The sequence below is a fragment of the Planococcus citri genome, chromosome 3, assembly GCF_950023065.1.
Source record: "Planococcus citri chromosome 3, ihPlaCitr1.1, whole genome shotgun sequence".
Lineage (NCBI taxonomy): Eukaryota > Metazoa > Arthropoda > Insecta > Hemiptera > Pseudococcidae > Planococcus > Planococcus citri.
In genome coordinates, this window is record NC_088679.1 from 68463034 (window position 1) to 68485000 (window position 21967).

Sequence of the window (21967 nt, forward strand, 5' to 3'; positions counted from 1 at the left end):
TTTCAAAAATCTTCGAGCCAAAAAATAATGAAAAATTGAAATTTTGCCAAATTGACCTAGAATGCTGAAATTTGGTGTATCTATAGTATAAAGCTTTAAGCAAAAAACGAGCAAAAAAGTTCAGCAGGCTCTCATTCTGCCCCACTTGTACCTAGGAAGCAATTTTTTTAAATAGAAAGCTCTCGACGAGTACTTGATGCGAAAAATATAGCAAAGCCCAAATTTTGAATTTAAGGGCCTCAAATTTGGAGAAAAGGGGGCTAAAATCAACATGAAAAAATTTTAGAAATATGTTTTCTTCCAATTTGCATTTTGAACCGAATTCCAAAATTTGAACTGATTTGGTCCCATATACAGGGTGAGATATGGCCCAAAAATTGGTTTTTGGGCCCCCTTTTCTAAATTTATGAAAACTGAACCGATTTCACTCATTTTTTAGAAAATCTTCCTTACAATGTGTATACATACGTTATAAAACATTTTGATTTCAAAATTTTTTAGTTTAAGCCTGAAAAATTAAAAATCAAAATTGAATTATTTTCAACAATTTTAACTTTGAGCTTTCATTTCTCGGCCGATTATTTCCCATTTGCTAGGAATTTTATTTGTCATCAAAATAGTAAACAAGAAAATCCAACTTATACTTTGCATCGCAACCGAGTATATCTCTTTTTAATTATTCATTTTGTTTAGTAATAATTGTATGGAAAAGGACTTGGGGCCAACCTTGAAAAAACGAGTTCTGAGAGAAAAGGGTGAGCGAATCTTCCCAAATCGATTGAAAACGGGTTCGATCCATTTTGAGCAGTTATGGAGCTTACAGCAGATTTTTGAAAGTTGAAATTTCCACTGATTTTTTTTTTCAATTTGAGTTTAAAAGCTGCAATTTCCTCGGTACCCTAATTTTGACATGCTGAGTTGATTCTAGGTGATTTTAAGATGTTCTGGGACCTCCTCTTATATTTTTTAAATTCCGAATTTTCGAAGAGTGCCATAAAAATTTGTCAAAATCAACTTTAGCGCGTATTAACGAAATCGTAGATTGTCAATGACCTACTTGATCGATTATGCACTATTTTTCCAAAATCAGTTTTTACCATTTCAAAAACGTATATTTCTCTAGCGATTTCATTAATTCTAGTTTTCCAAAAAATTCCATAAAATCTGTCCAATTCGACTTTAGCACCTATAAACGCTTTGTTAGTTACCCACTTGACCGATTACTCATCAATTTTCCTGAATCGGGGTCTACTGGAATAGTTTTTAAGACACTTTTTGAAAATATGGAATTTTCTAAATACAGCTGGAGATTCCAGATCGGTTTGTAAACCACTCCTAATCAACTCCGTACATCAAAATTAGGAACTTTAGTTTACCTTTTCTACCTCATTTGGAAAAAATTTGTGAAAATTTCAACTTTTTAACAATTTTTTGGAAGCTCCAGAAATGCTCGAAATGGTTTGAAATTATTCCAGATGTCTAAAATTAGGGTATCCACTTTTAAACTTTTCAGGTCAATTTCTCATTTTTTGCTCCAATTTGGTTTTTAAAAAGTTTACCAAAAATCAAAAAAAAAAAAAAAAAAAAAGACTTTAGAGCCTGAAATTGTAGTTGATGTGTTTCAAAATCGTCTCTAATTAATTTAAGAGGCGAGGGTTAAATTGGGTAGGTATACTGTAATTTTTGGTCCAAGTTAATTTTCAAAAATTCATCTAAAATCGAAAAAATGCGCTTTGGCACCTGAAATTTTAGCTGATGTACCTTTCCAGAGTTCGAACTTGAGTGCTTTTCAAGTAACCAAGTTACTTTTTCCAAATTTTTGTTACCAACGTTACATTTTTTGCAAATTTTCAAAAATTAAATTTTTCCAAATCTTAGCCTTAGGTTCATACTTTTTTTTGAAAAAAATAAAACAATTTAATAATTTCCAAAAAGTTTAGTTTTTTGATAAAAATTGCTAACTACACATGTCGCTTTATGGCCAAAAATTCCAAAACGTTTCACTCCCCCCCCCCCTCCAAATAACCATTACTTAGAAGTTCTACTTTTTGTAAAAATTCTCAAAAAGTCTGGCTTTTTCACCGAACAGTTGCATCAACAAAAATTACGGTGAAGTATAGTTGTTTTTTTTTTGTCAGTAATTCCAAAAAACCCTACTTTTTGCTAAAATCATCAATGCCTTGCTCAGAGTCTTTTTTTTTACCAAGAACAAACTGCTACAAAGTTTCGCTTTTTTTTTCCAAAAATTGCTTTCAAAAAAGCCCTGTCTTTTGCAGCAATTTTCAAGTCTGCTCTTTTGTCAAAAATAGCAAAAAGTCTCGCCTTTTGTCTGAATAACCAAAAGTTTTCGTTTTTGTCAAAAATTGCTGAAAATAATTGTCGGTTTAATTCTTGCAAAAAACTTCAAAGTCTCAATTTTTTTCAAAAATTGCCCCAAGTCTCATTTTTTTGACAGAAATTGCCGAAGATTGTCACTTTTATTGCCAAAAATCGAAAAGTTTCGCCATTTTACCAAATAGTTGCTGAACGATCTCATTTTCTTGACGGAAATAATGTGAAAAGACATTACAAGTTTCCCTCACGTTTTGTCATTGTTTGGATTTGTTTTTGGTTACTTTTTTGTTACTTTCCCAAGCTTTTTTCATTTCTAAAGTTACTTTTATTTTTTGAAAAAAGTTGAGTTCGAGTCCTGATTCTAAAATGCTCCTTTGATTTAGTTTTGTCCGGTTCAAAAATGTTTCTTCCATTTGAGATACTTTCCTTGTGAGTAAGGTGGTCTTTTCCAGGGTTTTATTTTTACACATCTACTTAAAATAATTACGAGTAATTAGCCTACAAAATAAGATGCATCAAAAACTTACTTGTCTTTCTGATAATTCTAACGATGCTGCGATTTCTATCCTTCTAGGACGACAGAGATATTTATTGAAATGGAATTCTTTTTCTAATTCTAATAATTGAGTGTTCGTATACGCCGTTCGTAATCTTCTAGGACCGCCATTTTCTGCAAAATAAGGAAAACAAAATACATATAAGCAGAATAATCGCGAATTCGATTGGGATTAAATCGAGTATCTTTCTCATAGGTGCGTTGCCATGTGTGGTGTGGTTTTTTGCATTTTACTTTTTTATTTTCAAACAAAAGCATTAAAATATCGCCTGGCAGGTTGCGAAAACATCGCCAAATGGGTTTTAGAAGTTAGTTGCAGATTAATTTAACCGTGACCGAATCTCTTCATTAATCAAAAAGCCGCCCTGTGGATATGTAGGTTTCGTGTCGTTTGCACATAGGCCGACCCGTAAACAGAGACATTGCCATTCAGCGAGAAAGTATACACCGACAACTTTACTTTTACGAGTAGATGGCAATAGTTCGGCGTATACTCGTACGAGTAGCGAGTGCCGAGTACATTGCCATTGCGGCAACTTTCAACTTTATAGCAGCTTTCGCAGTGATCCTATTCAAAGCTTTGGGAAAATCTTTTGTGCCCGAAGAGGTAAGAGTTCGAATTTCGTGCGATGTGAATACGTCTTTAACAATGTTACATTGTCGACGTAGTCAGGCTCGGTCTATTGTTCATCTTCGAGTTCGTTTCAGTCGCCTTGTTCGCGTGCTTATAACGCAGCCTAAGAGGTAATGGCGTAGCAGAAAAGGCTAAGTTTACATTTTGTCAACTTGTCGTAACGCTATTTTGTATGCTGGACTTTGAACCAAATACGAGTAGTAGGTGATGGGTTCGAGGGTTAATTTGAATGAAGGCGATGCCGATGCGATGGAGGTTTGTAGAACGTTCATTTTCAGTGATTGTGAGGAAAATGTGAGCTTTTTTTTTAAAGAAAGCGATGAGTGAAAGAATTTTTGAGTAGGTACTAGGTTTTGGGAAACACGATAAATTTTTTGTCAGTTGAAGATTTTTGCCACATCAGCAGTCTTCTGTTTTCACAAGAAGTGAATTATTTGAGCTTTAATCGTGGCAGTATGATTGTGTCATTTCGAATGTACACCTTTTACCTTTCCCTTCCAATATCATTGAAATGTTTTGTGATTTTTGTTTCAGGTTTGCTGTGAAAAATACTTATTTCCTTGCATTCAAAGGCAGTCGAATGTGTTGGTGAGTGACGATTTTTTTTTTTTTTGTGAATAGTTCCTAGTTTTACCTACCAACTATAAGGTAATTATTTAATTAATATTCAACGCGAAATAAAATTTCGAAATCGTTGAAAAAAGTAAGACATCATCTCAAATTTTGGTTAATTTCGAACAAAGATATTGGAGAGCAGCACTTGATGGTTTTTTTACTCTCAAATTTTATAATTTCAAAAACCCATCAACTTCTAAAACTGGATTTTTATAACTGAACCTGTTGTCATCACTCACCATTCGTGGTCAGGGATGAAAATGTAAAAACTGCTAAAGAAAACAATTTTATAAAATTGCTAAAATTATTGAACTAAGTGTTAGGGTTAATAAACTTGGAGTGGGTGCTGCTGGCTTCGAAAAGTCCTACTAAGGCACTATAGCTTCACTCAGGTGAAATCGCTCGGCCATCTTTGGTGCAAAATGATGACGTCAGCTATAATCACAGCATAGTACAGCTGTTCGGCAAGTAACGTCACTGTGACGTTTCATTAAAATTCTATTGTTATTTTGCACCAAAGATGGCCGAGCGATTTCACCTGAGTGAAGCTATAGTGCCTTAGTCCTACTAGTTGTTCAAAAATCATGCTTTTCATTTTTTTTTTTTTTTTTTAGATGTTGGAAGTCCATATTTCCAAAATGGTTCGAAAAATCGTTTTAAAAATTTAAAAAAACATTTTGGGAATATGATGTTTCCAAAAAAATCACACAAAAGTATGTCATTGTTTCTACGTTTTTGTCTTGTAATCTAAAAAAATATTTTCTTTCTTGCGCTGAGGCACATGTTGCTCAATTTCTGTGTTGTGTGAGTGAATGGAGATCTAGGCCAACTTAACCGTTATTTTTTTAAAGAAGATATTTTTAATGTGCTCGTGAAATTGGGGTAGAATTTGGAAACACCATAGTGAGCGATAATAATTGAAGGGTTCAGTTCCAAGTCGGCCTAAGTCCATTTTTATCATTTTTGAGTTAGCAGCGCCATCTGGTGGTACAGGTTGGTTAACACCTTTACCACCTTGTCCCAACCCCTGGCGTTACTTTTTTCGCTCAGTAGCGCTGTTTTGCCGGCTCCAAAAAAAAGCTGATTATTCCAAAGTGGCCTAAATCATACATTTTTTACGAATATTTGTATACAAATGCGGTTTTTCAGAAGTTTTTCAACGATTTTCGAGTGAAGGCGTTTTCACATGTATTATTCATCATGGTATGTACAAATGGGTGCTTTGAATGAAATTGTTTCAGAAATGTATTAAATTAATGATTCGTGAATTTTTTTTTGAAAAAACGCATTTTTTTCAGCTCTTTTTCGAAATTTTTAACATCAGATAATTCCAAAGTGGCCTAAGTCCACTTTTTCTGACTCTTTGACGTGCTCTGAAGCTGAAAATACGCAAAATTAAAAAAATACCATACGGTACTTTAAAGCAGAAAGATCAAGCTTCACAACCATATAATCACATCATTTATTATTGAAGCGGAAGGGCGAGAAATACAGTCATTTGCGTTTTTCTCGAAACGGAAAAAATGGACTTAGGCCGACTTGGAACTGAACCCTTCAATTATTAACCTCAGGAAAAAGTAATCAAACTACTTGCATCTTTTTACCTCTTAAATAAAGAATTTGTTTAAAAAAATTCACCCTCCCTCCATTTGGGCTCGATTGCGGTGAACGGTAATTGAACGTTCAGAAGCATAACTACTACTCAAGGGGAAGAGAGAGGGGAAGAACTTTTCTATTCGCTGTGTAAATATTTAGGAAAAGTACATACCTATAGAAAGTTTACTTTTCAGTCGTGGTGGATAATTTCAATTTTTTAGGAGGGGGAGGGGTGTGGTGCGGTGCACATTTTTATAAATCGAGGTAGTGTTGAGAAATTTAATTCCTGGCCTTTGTTAGGCAATTTTTTCTTGTTGTTTATGTATTTACTTAACTATACCTTTTGAAAGAATTACTCTGTTATTTCCATTTTTTTTTCAACTTCTCATTTATTCTGAAAATTAATAATTTGTGGGGTATTTTTGGGAAGAGGGGGGGAGGGGAGTGCTTCTCACTTTGAAGAAGTTCTGTTTTAGCTTTTCATTTTACATTTTATTGAACGCCCAGAATCTTACTTTTCGGTTTTCAAATTTTCGTTAGGTTTCTTCTTGATTTTTTGGTAATGTTCTGATGGTTTTAGATGGAAACATGATTTTCAAAGTATTTCTAATGATTTTTCAAATCATTTCGCGGTTTTTTCATCACGAATAGGTTTTTTTGTACGATTTTTTTTACAAACTTTCCAATTTTGAAAATATTTTATTATAATTTTGGTTAGTTTTTTTAAAGTAAATTTTTGAACTTAATGTGGTGCTTGGATTTTCAAGCTGTAAGTGGATTTTCGTATGATTTTTTTGGGAATTTTAAAAGAACTCGAATTTTTGAATTTTTTAAATTTTAGGTAGATTTTTGTACCTAAGATTTTTTTTTGGAAATTTTTCTAGGTATAATTTTGAAATTTGTTTAAATTTTGAGGGAATTCTCGAACAAAGAAAATCGCTCGATGTAATTGGAGAATCGGTGAAGTGCCTAACAGTTCTGCTTATCGTACTTTTTAGCCTAAATTTCCATTATAGTCCGGATTTTTTCCAGTTTTTAATCAAATTTTTAAAATTTCAAGTTTGGTTATCTTCTTCCAGAATTTTGAAAATTGTTTTTTCTCGTTTAAATTGACTAAAGATTAAAGAAAAAACATTAGCAAAAATTCTCACACCAAGAAAAAAGGATGGTATCCACCTCTGTCCTCCTTTCCATCGCCTTGTCTAATGTTTCGATATTGCAACCAATAAATGGAGGATTTTTCAATGTTTTCGGCCCTCAATGGCTCAATTCGAGTACTTGAGGTAGTTTCTCGGAACTGCGAGTGTAACTGCCACTCCTCCACTCCATATTTGTGAAGATTTGCAGAAGTGTCGGGCTTAAAGTCATGTTTTTGTACTCGTAATTTCGTTTCATGTTGTGCCACTAATGTCGGACACTTTGAACAGAATTTGGAAGATACAATGAAAAAAAATATATATCTGAAGAGAAAACGAAAAAAACGTATTGAAATTAAAAATTCATCGTTACAAAAACCATACTTTTTTTAGAAGCTGTAAAACAGGTTCCATTTTACATTTGTCAAAGCGTCCAACAATTTTTCTATTTTTCATCTTCTTTTTTTTTTTGTTTTTTTTTTGTTTTGGGTGTTTATAATTGCACGATTATTACACCCGTGGCTAGAAGGGTTTAGATTTGGTTTATTAGGTTGGTGCTTTTAAGTAGGGATATAAATTTTTGGATTTCAGAAGGGTTATCTGGAATGGACATTGAATTTGGGTCTATTTGGAGGGATAGTCTTGTTTGCTGTAATTTAGGACAGGTGAATAGTAAATGTTGGATGGATAGGTATAGGTTCATTTTCACAGAATTGACAGGGGGGTTTCGGAATTTCTTGATAGAGATGATTGTGTGTGATTTTAGAGTGACCTATTCTTAGACGGGTTATAATTATTTCTTCTCTTCTGTTTAGGTGATTAAGGTTTTTCCAGGGGAAGATTGTTTTTTTGTGTTGAAAGAGTTTGTTTGATGTCTGTGATGACCAGAAATTTTGCCATTTAGAGTGAGTATTTTGTTTGAAGAAGGATTTTATATCGTCAGGGGTGAAAATGGTGAAGGGAGGGGGGATAGTGGCTGATTTTGCATAGGTGTCAACAATTTCATTTCCTTCAATGCCGACATGACTAGGAGTATACATAAGGTGGATGGTGTGGTTTGAATTTTGGAGATCTAGCAGAATTTTGTGAATATTTTGAACAATAGGGTGATCTGAAAAAATGTTTTGTATGGATATCAAGGAGCTAAGAGAGTCACTTTGTATTAAAAAGTTTTTGTTTTCAAGCTGAGTGGAGGATATGTTCAAAAGACAATGGTAAATTGCAAGAAGTTCGGCAGTAAATATTGAAGAGACCTCATGAATTTTAAAATTGAAAATTTTTTCATTTATTGAAAAAGCATATCCTGTATGTAGGTTAGAGATTTTGGAACCATCAGTAAAGCATAAATTGAATTCTGTGTAGTTTGATATGAGTTCAAGATAGTGACTTTTGATTTCTAATGGGGAATGGTTTCTTTTTGGATAATTTCTCAGTTGAAAATCAATTTGTAAGGGTTTTAATAGCCAAGGAGGGTATGTTATGGGTTTTTGGATGAGATTTTTGAGATCGATTTCAAGGTTTTTCATTTCGGAGATGAACTTAGCAAGTGAGTTGTCATTTTGTTGGAAATGATGTAAGCTGAATATTGAGATAAGATTTTGGAGGGGATGTGATGGATTAGCTGAGGCTGATGTAATGAATTTATTTGTTACTAGTGATTTTCTGAAATTTGAGGGTAGTTCTGCAGCTTCACAGTAGATGCTATCTATGGGTGAGGAGTAAAGAGCTCCAATGCAAATTCGTAAAGAAGAATTTTGAACAGTTTTTAAGATATTGGCGGTTTTATTGGAAATTTTTGTAAAGCATGGACTGCCATAGTCAATTTTGCTGCGTATGAGAGATTTATATAGATGGATTAATAATTTACGGGAAGGGTTATATTTAGGATTTTTTATTATTTTTAATAAATTGATACGTTTCAAGAGTTCTGATTTTACGTTTAGAAAATCGATTACTAAAAGTTACTATTTTCACCAAAAAGTTTACTAAAGTAACTTTTCAGTTACTTTTTTTCAAAATTTTGCTGCAAGACTTGAAAATCTGAAGAAAGCAACAAATTGGCAAATGACCATAAAAAATACAAAAAAATCTATCAGAAATTTTCAAAAAAAAAAATCGTTTATTGTAATTTGGTGTCAAGTTCTAACTGAAATGAAATTGATATTGATTCGCCCTAAAATGACGTATGAGAAAATTGAAGAAAAAATGCAAAAAGGGAACGATTTTTTTTTGTATTTCGCAGACAAATTGCAGGAAAATCCAAACAAAGATAAAAGGAAGTTCACAAATGAGTATGTCTTAACATTTTTTTTTGATTTTAGGTTACTTTTTTGTTAGTTTTTTTTTTTACCAAAATTGTTATTTACTAAATTCGGCTCTCTGATCTCTGAAGTAGGAGTTGCATTTTGGATTAATTTTTATTTTGAAATTTGAGCTGCGATTACCAATTTTTTTCTCGTAGGTAAATGGTTGATTTTGTTGGTCATTCGAGTCACTTTTTTGAAAAAAATTTTAATACGATTATCAATCTAACATTGCTCAAGCGTGTTTTTGTTTTTGTTTTGGTAACAATTGATGAAATATCAACAGCCATCTCTATTATTTCTCCATATCTCTCAATATAGCTTCTTGAGATTTGAATTTCGGTATTTCAGACATCTATTGCATATTTTTTTAGCTTTTTTTCAGTAATTTCATACTCGTATTCAGAACACCCTCGACTCGTATACGTTTTCAAAATTTATATCGAATTGAACTTTCGCCTACGTTGTATCGTTATACGTACGTATATGTTTCAAGGCACGAGTACGACGACCACGCCAGAAAAATTTTAAATACCGCTCGTTACCCGTTCACCTTTGGTAAATATCATATTTCTGGCAACAGCTCGAGAGCGCGTTTAAACTGCGATAAAGTTTGATGTGAAGAGTGTCAAATAGAAGTGACATCAGTTTGATATTGAACGAGTCAAAAATGGGTAAATTTCTTTTCCTTTTGCCTGGTACATATAGCTGAAAAAAGAAACTCATCTGTCATCCGTGTTCGAATGTTGGTAGAAATCTCATATATGATACGTTGCATCTGTCGCCAGGTAAAATTTAATATCTGCCGCCGCCACTAACTCGTCTCCCTCGCGACGACATATCATCACCGATGCGTATTTCTATGAAAATATTGTACAATACGAGAGTAGGTACCACTGTGTGTCGTATATAGCGAAAAATCAAATCGTACACGATAAACGACAAAAACCAACCCCACGTCACCAAATTCATCTTATCGACGGGATTACATTACCTAAACAAAAGAATGATGATTTTTTTTTCTTCTCTGTTTCAAGCCGCGCCGCCATCGCCATCCACCGTGCGTTTTTTTCCTCAAAATGAAATTTGAATTTCACCTCGAAAAACACTGCTGCTGATCGAATAGATGTGCTGAAATTGCCTTCAAAGGTGCTCGCTGCATTTGCTGGCAATAAGATTATGGAAATGAGCGTGGAGTGAATTTTTTTGCAACTTTAATACGGTTCGATGATGCGAACGAAGCTGGATGCAATGTGTTTTTTATCTGGTTGTATAGGATGATTTTTGCAGTTCTGTTGTAGGAGATTGATTGGTGGGGTTTTTCTTTGTTTGGTAGGTATAATTTGAATGTTAATTGACATCGAAATGAACGTGTAATCAGGGAATGATTGCGATAATTCAATTAGGTAGCCTGCGTTTATCATTGAAAAAATATACGAAGATGATTCAGCGAGAAAGGTGAACTGGGTTTTTTGTTTGTTTTATATACTTAATTAGGAATTTAATGCTGTATCTCTCTATTTACGTCAAAGTTTGATTATTGGCTTGGATTATTTTCGGAAATATGGGAAAGATGAAATAAAAATTATTGTTGTTTTGATATGTTTCATGGCCAAATTGAATAGGCTAAGTAATGTTTGCGAGAAAATTGTTGAAATTGTGAACATTACAATTTTAAAAAATTTCAATAATCGAGTTGAATTATTTTTTTTCATATAAATATCGAGTAGGTTCCTTCTTTGTAATATCCGACGAATGCAAAAATTTCAATTTACAACGAAATCAATTTTAGTTTCACTCAATATAATTTTTCTCGTCTACCTATACATACCATAAAGAAGAAAAAAACACGCCGATTTTACTTTTATTTTTTTTTACCAAACATCGCGAAAGGTATATTTAAAGTGTTATTTTTTTAAACCATCTTTAAAAGTCACGCTCAGAAGAACATTTCAAGCTCGCTATCGTTCCCCTTATTTATAAAAAGAAGCGAAAAGTTAGTACTATTTTTTTACCTCTAAATATTCCATACCCCTCGAAAGTTCTTTGTTGCATCAGTATTTTGATAAATGGTATTGCATTGATTTTTACCCTTGCTTGTGTATCGTTTGAAAAAGTTAAATGTTTTTAACGTTTTCTTAAAGGAGAAAGAAGAAAAAAAAACTTGAAGGAACTCGCCGGCGAAATAAAAAGTTGCTAAGGTAAGGTACACGTTTCTTTCCCTTTCTGCGTCTGTTTTTTCTCCTCTGGGAACAATTATTCGATTATTTGACTTAAAAGTGGAAAAAATTTGTATAAATGAAGTTTATTTTAATTTTCTCAAGAGTATTATACCAACGTTCTTCAACTATAAACTATGAGATATCTTTTATTGGAATTTCTCACCAGTTACCGCAATAAGTTCTCGGGTATTAGCTCTCGAGTGAGAAAAATTCATAGATGGTAAACGTATTCAAAAAGTTTTTCAACTTCGCTATAGGTACTTATAAATTCTACATAGTAGAATATGGGACATGTTGCAGAAAAATTTCATTCGTTTGGTACGTGGGAGATAGTTTTGAAAATGCACACGTGCGAAGAAAATTTTTAGCTGTTGAGAAGTGAACGGAGAAGAAGAAGAAGTAGAAAAGCAGAAGTTTTTTTTTCTGAACTGATGTTTCGAGTTGTTTGGAATTTTTACGCGAAAATTCCAGATTTGTAAGATTTTTCATGAGGTTGGTAACAGTTGACAAATTTTTTGCGAATATTTTTGCGTAGTATACGAAGAGTTTTTTAGATAAGAAGTTTGTTTCGGAGAAGGGTTGAGAGAAGTGGAAAAGAGTAACCCGAGTAAAAAGTGAATGTGTTTGGTTAGATTTGTGCAGATAATGTGGAAATTTTTCTCCGTGTTTATAAACTCGGTTGACGATAGCGACTCTCCCTTCCCTTTCCCATACTTCAAGATGAGAGATTTTCTTTCGTTGTTTGAAGAAAAATAAAAGCAAAGATGACGAATGCACTCAAATAGAGGCAGAAATTTTGGAAAAAATTGTGAAATTTTGAAAATTACCAACTAATGAAACGATTACAAGAACAAAAAAAAAATCAGCCTTGAAAAAATTCCAAAAAATTATTTTTCTCCGAAATTACCCAAAATTCTTTGAAATTATTTAAGGGTAATTCTCAAAAAAAGGTAAAAATCGTTGTACATGGCAAATTTCTCAAAGGTTTTAGCATGAAATTTTTTATTTTTTTTTTTTGGTCCATTCAAGGATCATCCCCCACACATTTCACATATGGTATTGAGATTTTTAGCACCTCCTTTCATTGGTGTACATTCGATTTTATACCCCAAATGTCCTTCGATTTGGCTGTCACACACCATGTTTTTGAAAATGAATGTTATAAAGTGTCATGAACTTCATTTTTTGGGGGAAAAATTGACACGTTCTTATTATCATAGAATACGAAGGTCCATTATTGTGCAAATTGCAATTGGAATAAGTCCATAGGAAGCTCACATTTCACATTTGAAAACTGTCACACACTTTTTGCGCAAATTTTAGAGCAATTTTCAATTATTTTTGGTAGCTTCCCAATCCAACATTTTTTACTGGCGAGTGGCTGCACTGGTTTACTGTCCTCATAAAAATGTTACCCCGCAATGTTATTCTCATAACCTACGCAATGGCTCGTTCTGATTGTACTTGTCTCTGAAAATATGATATTTCGCAAAATCGGTGTCCTTCGGCTTGCCTTTTTATTTACCCTGATGAACCCACCAAAAACGATAATTGAGAAAGGGAAGTTATTCTACATGATAAGTACACATTTATTACGTGTTAAAAATCGAATAATGTCCAGTAGGTAAGGCTAGAAACGAAAAAACGTTGAGATTGTCCTTCGGCTTGTCCAGCGCCCATTTGTCCTTCGACTTGGCCAAATTTCAGACAGCTGTACTTTTATCGCTCTAGTCGACATATGACACGATAAAACAAGCAAAATTTGACATTTTCTCCCTCCCCACACCTCACCTCTACCCCTACCAAAAAAATAAGTCCAGATTCGAACTTTGCGGTTTGAAAAACATAAATCGACATATTACACGATAATACAAGCAAAATTTGACATTTTCCCCCTCCCCACGCCTCACCCTCCACCTCTACATAAAAAATACCTCCAGATTCGAATTCTACGACCTCGAAAACATATCAATCGACATATTACACATCGATGAGGGTTGAATCCTAATTATCGCTGTTTTAGGGGGGGCGGGGTCCACAGTGGGGGGGATTGAATTGAGGCCAACACTAGAACAGGGATCTGGGACACCTATACAAATGATTCCCACTTGAAATTTTTCAAAAAAATGATTTTTATTTTTCAAAATTATGCACATCAGAATTGACCTTTTTTTTTGAGAACTAGGTACCTACCCTTAAGTATAATTTTTATTCGTATTATGCAGTTTTACTAGATTTAAACCATTTTTAAGCTGGAACAATTTTTTGTTTTTTTTTTTTCTGAACTGATTTTTTAGATTTCCATGCAACTTGCATAACTTTTTAACCACTCAAGATATAGAATTGAGCATTTCATAATTGGAACGACTAAGCCATTTGAGATCTTCAAGAAAAAATGGGGGAAAAAATCATCTTTGAACATTAAGTTTTTCCAGAATTTCAAAAAATTGAAAAAAATACCCTACCCCAAAAAATTATTAAATCTTTTCAGATTTTGAAATAGATAATGATGACTAAACAAGTGGTACCGAAAATACGTATTATTTGTCTAGTTTCTGAAATTATAATATATTATGTATTTCGATATTTTGGCATAATTAATGCGAAATATTTGAGAAGAAAAAATTTTTCAAACACGAATTTATTCAAAAATAAGCGATTTGAAATTTTTCAACCGCTCAGGAGAATCCTAAAAGTAGTTTTGGATTCTAATAGTGATGGTCTAGGTCGACGCAGAATCTCAGATGCTATCTCTTGAATTTGGGTGATTTTCCCGAAACAGGTGGCGTAAGGGCTAGAGCGAAAAAGCTCAAAAATGTGTCTTGTTTGAGGACCAATATTAATTTTCTTGGGGGCACCTCCTGGCTAAAAAAAATTCTGGCCAACTTCAACTTTAAATGAAAGTCTCTAAAATAATGAATTTGGTCAAAATTTTGGGCTTCGATGGTCCCCCTGGAAGGGAGATTTGGGTCTTCGAAGAGGAAATATTTTCGAAAAAATAGCGATTCTCACCTTGAAACCGGTTTTGTGACAAATGGCCCCATTTAAAAAGATACGTATTTGAGATTCTGCGTAGATCTAGGTCATTTTCGTCGAAAATCAAAACCAGTAAAAAAATTATCAAAAAGTTATCAAAATATTTCAGTTTCAGAAAATATCTTTGATGTTTTGAATAATTATTGCGAAATGTTTAAGAAGAAAACATTTTCAAACCACGAATTTACCCAAAAATAAACTATTTGCAAATTTTTAACCGCTCAATAGAACCCTAAAAGTGGTCTTGGATTTTAATGGCAATGGCCTAGGTCGACGCAGAATCTCAAATACCATCTTTTAGGACAGGACAATTTCTCCCAAAACTTAAACAGGTTGAGCAGGGACTAGAGCGAAAAAAATCACGATTATTTCGAAAATGTTCCCAATTTGAGGGCTTATATCTTCCCTTCAGGGGCACCTCTGGAGCTAAAAAATTTTCTGAGCCACTTTTAACTCGAAATAGATACTTATTTTCACGTAAAATTTATTCTTCCAATTTTCTAAAATCAGGATGTCTACAGGTACTAGTGAAAGTAGTGAAAAGGTGGTGATTTTGAAAGTTAATTGGCAGTGAAAGTAGTGTTTTTTTTAGCAATTTTGCTTGAAAGGTGTCAGTGAAAAATGAAAAAAAAAAAAAAATCCAGTTGATTGATGATTTGAAAAACCAAGTGCCACAATTTATTTGAACAGTTCTTAGTAAAATTTTGTGGAAAACTAGAATTTCCAAAAGATGAAATGAAATGAAAAAAAAAATATATCTCGAATTGCCATTTTTCCAAATGATGGAATTTCACGAATAAAAAAATTCTCAAAAAATCGACGACTCTTCTCCCTGTCCTTCCTCTGAAAAGCGTGTCTGCCAAAATGGATAAGAAAGTCTTGTTTTTTCGGAAAAAATTGCCAAAAACCTCTACTTTTTTATAAAAATAATTATACAAAAAATTACTGTTTTGTAGGTCAAAATTTCTGAACGTTCTGCTTTTTTATCAAAATTACTAAAAAAAATGATGCTGTTTCTTCGCCAAAATTGTACTCAAGCTTCACTTTTTTGGTCAAAATCGTCAAAAAGATCATCTCCGGCCCTTTTTTCCAAATTTGTCATTGTATTTTTGAATTGTTTTACTTTTAATTTGTGGTTTTATAACCATTGAATCCATTTCAACTCCAAACCAAAAAAAATTTTTAAAAATGAAAATATCGTAAAATCGATGAGGGGGATATTTTGGAAGGTAGTGATTTTTTTTAATGAAAGGATTGAAAGGTAGTGATTTTTGGTCAACAAATTCCTGTAGACATCCTGAAAATGCTGATCTCAGACCAAGTAAAGAATGTTGAAGGGATCCTTGTTTGCAGTTTATAATAATGTACTATTTACATTTTTTTCCCTATTGTCATCCTCATCCTACGTATTCTTTAGTTTTCTCCCCCAGGTTAATTTTTTCCATCCCTTGTGAAGTCAGTACATCTGAAACAAGCTCTCTATATAATCGATTGCCTAATCGTTTTCCTTAAATCCTATCGCTTATTTTTATAAATTGAACTTTCCATCCCTTTTTACGTTTTCACCCTTCGATTATGTCCCTCCTTACCCTCGCCGAATACTACATAAGTATAACAACACGTTCGGTAAATAAATCGACTTCTGTGAGTCCTAAAGGTGAAATGTAAAGAAAAGAAAAAAATATGATGGGAATCGGAATTTTATGAAAATTGTAACATTCGAGTATGGCCATGAAAATCGGTGCCAATAGGTGTATTTTCACGGTTGATAAGTCGTCGTAAGGCCATAAAATGAGCCGATTTATTGCTTCAAGGGTCAGATCGCCCTTCGTTTCGGTATATTTTTTCCATACTGCGATACGAAGCGCTTACGTAATCGAGGTTATATACTATATACATACCATACGTATACGTACGTACGTTCTACGCTCGTTTGGTGTTTTTTTCCCGAAATTAAAAAAAAAAAAAAAAAAAAAGGTAATCGCAACGTGTAAAATACGAACATGTCGACGCGACGCGCGCGGTTTAAAATGTGGAAAAAATCGTATCGTTGCCTGGTTCGATTCGAGTCATATGGTGGAACATATTAATATTTTGATGAGCGTCTGTCTAATATTATCAAAACTCGGTACTTGCGTGTACCGCTACCCGTCCCCAGTTCGGAAAACTGTCGACGTATTTTGCATATATTTCCCTTATATTTCTCCCTTGAATTCGCGCCACGCCGCGCCACGCCACGCCACGCCACGCCGAGTTGCCGTATACTCTTACTCGGTATAAAATAAAATACGACGAATTTGCGCGGCCCCGGCTCGGCGTGGCCGGAGGGTGGCGGGCGTGGTATGCGTGCTTGATTCGTACGGTTCAATGAAACCGTCGAGCTCGAATTGAAAAGCGCTTAGTGTTTTAATTTGAATAAAAAGGGTAGCGGTAGTTTGGAACTTGGAACAAATATGTTCACTGTATACCTCCATTCCCCTTAGTTTATGCGTAACCCTGCCTCTAGCCCCGCACCTTGAACGCTTTGCTTTTGCGGGAATTATTCCGGTGTGCGTTTTTTCGGTTTTTTTTTTTTTTACTATTTTCAATACGAGAATTTTTTTTCAATTTGATGATTTTGTTGTTGTTTTTTTATTTTTTATTTTTTGAAGGAATAGATGAGGTTTAAGGATTTGTTCGTATATGTAGGACGAACTATACGAAGAGATGGGTCCTTAGGGAGTCAACAGGTTTGGATTGAAGGAAAGTTTTTCCCTTTCTATCTCTCATTTATTTGCAAGAGTACCTATTAAGGTGGTAGTTTTAGATGGTTTTAGTGTATTACTGAGCAAAATTTATTTATTGAGATGAGAACTGCCAGAAAACATGATGAAAATATTCAGATTTCATTTTTTGTAGGAACTTGCCAGAGATCACATAACCCTTGAAAGTCTAAAAATAGTTCATTTCTCCCTCCCCCTCCCCCTATAAATTAGTTAGAAATCAGTGAAAAATAATGGTCGAATAACTTCGAAAAGGCGACGAAAAGTTTTTAATTTTCAAATCAATGTTTAACTTTCTCAAATTCTGTTTTTTAGTGTGCGTAGCACACTATTGGTTTCGCTTTGAGAAATGAAATTTCATTGTAACTGAATGTTCTCTTAAGCTATCCAACCATTTTTTATACCTATTGGACACCATTTGAGAATCATTAAGACGGAGGGTATAGATGTATTTTCATTCAATTCGGATGGGTAATTGCTGAGTAATTGCAATTTTAGTTCATTATTTTAATGCATAAATTCCTAAAAAATGGTAAAGGGGACTTATAAACCACCTGCCGCTCATTGTACCCTGCTATACCCCCAGCCTTATCCCTTCATCATTTTATAAACACCTGCGTTGCATTGTACCCTGTTACACCCCCAGTCTGCCAGCTGTGTATTTCAAGTGGGAGTGGCTTGGTGGGGTGGTTCCTTCTAATTTACTTGGTTACCTCCGGCAGTAAAACAAATTGGCAGTTCATTTTATGTGAAACCTTTGTGAAGTATACACCATTCCAGTTAGTATCCTACATAGCTTGTGTCTGTTAAGAATAGTGTTACCTATATTGTTCCTGTGTTGATTTAATGGTTTCAGCTTTTCAGTTCAAATAAACAGGTAATTATTACATCTTCATTATTGTTTTTATTATTATCATTTTTTATTTGGTTGAAAATTATAAATGCATTTTTTATTATCTACATATTTTTTTTTGAATTTTTATTTTTTTTTAGACTAGTTCAAATTGAGTTTCTAATCTGGTGTTATTATTTACTTTTTTTTAAATTTTTGTTTTTGTTTTTTTTTTAGACTAGTTCAAATTGAGTTTTTAATCTGGTGCTTTTTTAATTCAAATTTATTTTTTTTTTGAAATTTTTATTTTTGTTTTTTTCAGGCTAGTTCAAATTCCTAATCTGGTGTTTATTATTCATTTTTTTTTTGAAATTTTTGATTTTTGTTTTTTTTGGACTAGTTCAAATTGAGTTTCTAATCTGGTGCTTTTTTAATTCAAATCTATTATTTTTTTTTGAAATTTTTTTTTTGTTTTTTTTATTCAAATTAAATTGAGTTTCTAATCTGGTGTTATTAATTTTTTTTTAAATTTTTGTTTTTGTTTTTTTTAGACTAGTTCAAATTGAGTTTCTAATCTGGTGCTTTTTTAATTCAAATCTATTAATTTTTTTTGTTGAAATTTTCATTTGTTTTTTTTAGGATAGTTCAAATTGAGTTTCTAATCTGGTGCTTTTCACCTCAAATTTATTAATTATCTATTATTATTATTTTTTTTAAAATTTTCGTTTGTATTTTAGACTAGTTCAAATTGAGATTTTAATCTGGTGCTTTTTTAATTCAAATCTATTATATTTTTTTTTTGAAATTTTGGTTTTTTTGTTTTTTTGTGACTATTTGAAATTTTGAGTTTCTAATCTGGTGCTTTTTTGATTCAAATCCATTATTTTTTTTGAAATTTTTTTTTTTCAGGATAGTTCAAATTCAGTTTCTAATCTAGTGCTTACCTAATAGGTTAGAAATTTATCATTTTATTTATTTTTTTTAATTCAAATTTTATTTTTTTAGGCAATTGAGTTTTTAATCTGGTGCTTTTTAAATTCAAATCTAGGTATAATTTTTTTTTGAAATTTTCATTTGTTTTTTTCACTTTTTTAATTCAAATCTATTATTTTTTTTGAAATTTTCATTTGTTTTTTTCAGGCTAGTTCAAATTGAGTTTCTAATTGTGGCATAATAATTGAAGCCAATAAGTAGTGGCAAGTCAATATAATAGGTAGTAGCATAATATTGTCAATATATAGGGACAAATGAAGCCAACAAGTAGTGGCATACCTAATTGAAGCCAATAAGTAGTGGCAATGTACAGGCAAAATTAAAGTCAATACATAGGGACAAATGAAGCCAACAAGTAGTGGCATACCTAATTGAAGCCAATAAGTAGTGGCAATGTAGAGGCAAAATTAAAGTTAACACATAGGGACAAATGAAGCCAACAAGTAGTGGCATACCTAATTGAAGCCAATAAGTAGTGGCAATGTAGAGGCAAAATTAAAGTCAATACATAGGGACAAATGAAGCCAACAAGTAGTGGCATACCTAATTGAAGCCAATAAGTAGTGGCAATGTAGAGGCAAAATTAAAGTCAATACATAGGCACAAATGAAGCCAAAAAAAAATGAATGGCAAAAAAATGTACTTTGATAAAGAAAACTGAAAAAAACCCAAACTGAAAACCAAAATAAATTCTATCAGTTTAGGTTTCGGTTTTACTCACACTGCTTCATTATTTTTGTTATGGTTTTTTACGGTTTTTAAAAAAACCTATGAAATTTCGGTTTTTGTTTTCAGTTAGGATTTGAAAATGGCTAAAATTATGGATCTTGTTTCCTATTTGAGGTTGTTTATTAAAAAAACTTTCATTAGGTTGCTTTCAAGTTTTTCGGATTTCAGTTACAGTTTTTGTTTTTTTGTGGTTATGGTTAGCACCCCTGTATGCATCGGTGAAATATTCTTTGAATTGGTATATTATGTTGATGAAAAATAAACAAACTTTTTCGAAATTATAACATCAAATTTGATATTTATTACGCAGAAATTATACTTTTTTTTTTGAAACAGTTAAACAGGTAAAAGAATTTGCAGATAAAATAATTACAACTATTAATTTTCAGAAAAATGAAGAAATCCTGCTGTACCTACATGGTACGTGGCGTATGGATGACGCCCTCCGTGAGTGGGAGTATTCCCCATCATCCGACCTGTATTAAAAGTAAAGTTAAAAACTTGAAAAAAAAATTAGTTATTAAAATTGGGAAAAAAAAGAGCTGGAGAATATTTTCATGTTTATGGCACTCAAGTAAACTGTTTTCTTCATGAACATTATTATATTAACAATACAAAATAAATAAAAGAAATATGGTAATTTTTTTTTTTAAATTGATTGGCAAAAACTCTCTTGTAATCAGCGAATAGCTGATGGCTTGTTTTGCTATAAATTCCAAAAACCTCATTTTCTTTAAAAATTATTGTTCAAAAATCTTATTATTTTCTGTTTTTTGCTAAAATTTAATTCTTATACTGAAGAATGAAGATGAAATTATTGTTCCTAGTACTAGCTTCTTTGCTAATATATTTTACTAAATTTTTGTTTGTGTTTAGAATACAAAGGTTGTTTTTTTCTGTTTATAATTTTTGTTTTTCATATTTTATTCAGTTTTCACAAATAATATATGTATTTACTTTTGTTCACATTTAGCATTAAATAATTATTCTCAGTTTTGTTTTCACATCTTATTCAGTGTTTACAAGTACCAATATGATTATTTTTTGTAAACTATCAGTTAAAACTGTACAACTGTATACAGCTACGCACACTTTGCAGCTAAGCTGTGCTTAGCTGTCTAGTTTTTTTTTTTTTTTGATCAAGTGATGAATTATTGATGTCTTTAATACTTTCATTTATAGGAATTTACTTCCCATAAAAATAGTATAATTTTGTAATTGTCTCCTCAAGATGAAATTGAACAACTGATTTACAACAGGTACTTTTTATGCAATGATAGTGGACATCAAAAGATCACTTGTACAATTTTTTAAACTTTGAGCTCTCGTAGAAGGTTTAAGCATCCTAAAAATTTGAAACTTTGTTTACATCTTGTTGAGGCATTGGCTATGTTTTTTTTTGTTTTTTTTTTTTTTTGCTAAATTTCATCTTTAATAAGAGCCACGCTATCCAATGGATAAATTTTTAATTTTCACGTGAGAAATTTGGCTAAAAAATTAGATTGTGAAATTTGAAGAAAAAAAAATTGAATTTGAGTCATCATTTATATTGAAAATTGAAGATTATTTAAACTGAGTACTTATATGGATTTCCAAAGCCAAATTTATACAGAAATTAAAGATCAAATAATGGATAAAAATTTACTATAAAATTGCACCAATTAAAAATTTTTCGAATTTTTTTCTCCTCAATTATTTAAGATTCTGCTGAGAAAACATTAAATGCCCTGAAATAGAGCATTTCGTTCTTTTTTTTTTGCAACTTCGACAGCTCATATAACGAGAAAATTGAAATAATCGAGGTCATATTCCTTCCATTTTAAAAGAATTTCACTTACAATTAGGAATTTTTGAAATTTTGGTTCAAGTATAAAAGTTTATTCAATTTCTAATTTCTTTGCAGCATCATAATTTTCATAGTTATAGAAAAATTTTCATTTTGAAAGACTGCGGAGCTTGTATGGAAAAACACATTTTATAATATGAGTATTTATCGTTTTTATAAATTAATTTCTGGAATTTGATTCTGGAAATTTGATAACCTTAATTGCAATTTCTCAATTTTTACATTGAAACGAGATGTTTACGACTCATTTTCCCTATCAAATTCCGAAATAAATTTTGGAAATTACATATCAAAATTTTTGCGCTTTCGCTCCTTCAGGGTGTCTATAACAACATTTCTAATCCAGAAGGTCATAGGAAAAGTTTGTCTCTTT

General features: G+C 32.3%; 1 protein-coding gene across 1 annotated transcript in view; it reads right to left on the bottom strand.

Moving 5' to 3' along the window:
* The window catches only part of LOC135838494 (homeotic protein proboscipedia-like), a 104616-nt gene that overhangs the window by 6171 nt on the left and 76478 nt on the right, over window positions 1-21967 (bottom strand). Inside the window, exon 2 of the mRNA XM_065354156.1 lies at window positions 2862-3004. Coding sequence (XP_065210228.1) covers window positions 2862-3004 — 143 coding nt within the window. The remainder of the gene's footprint in view (window positions 1-2861; window positions 3005-21967) is intronic.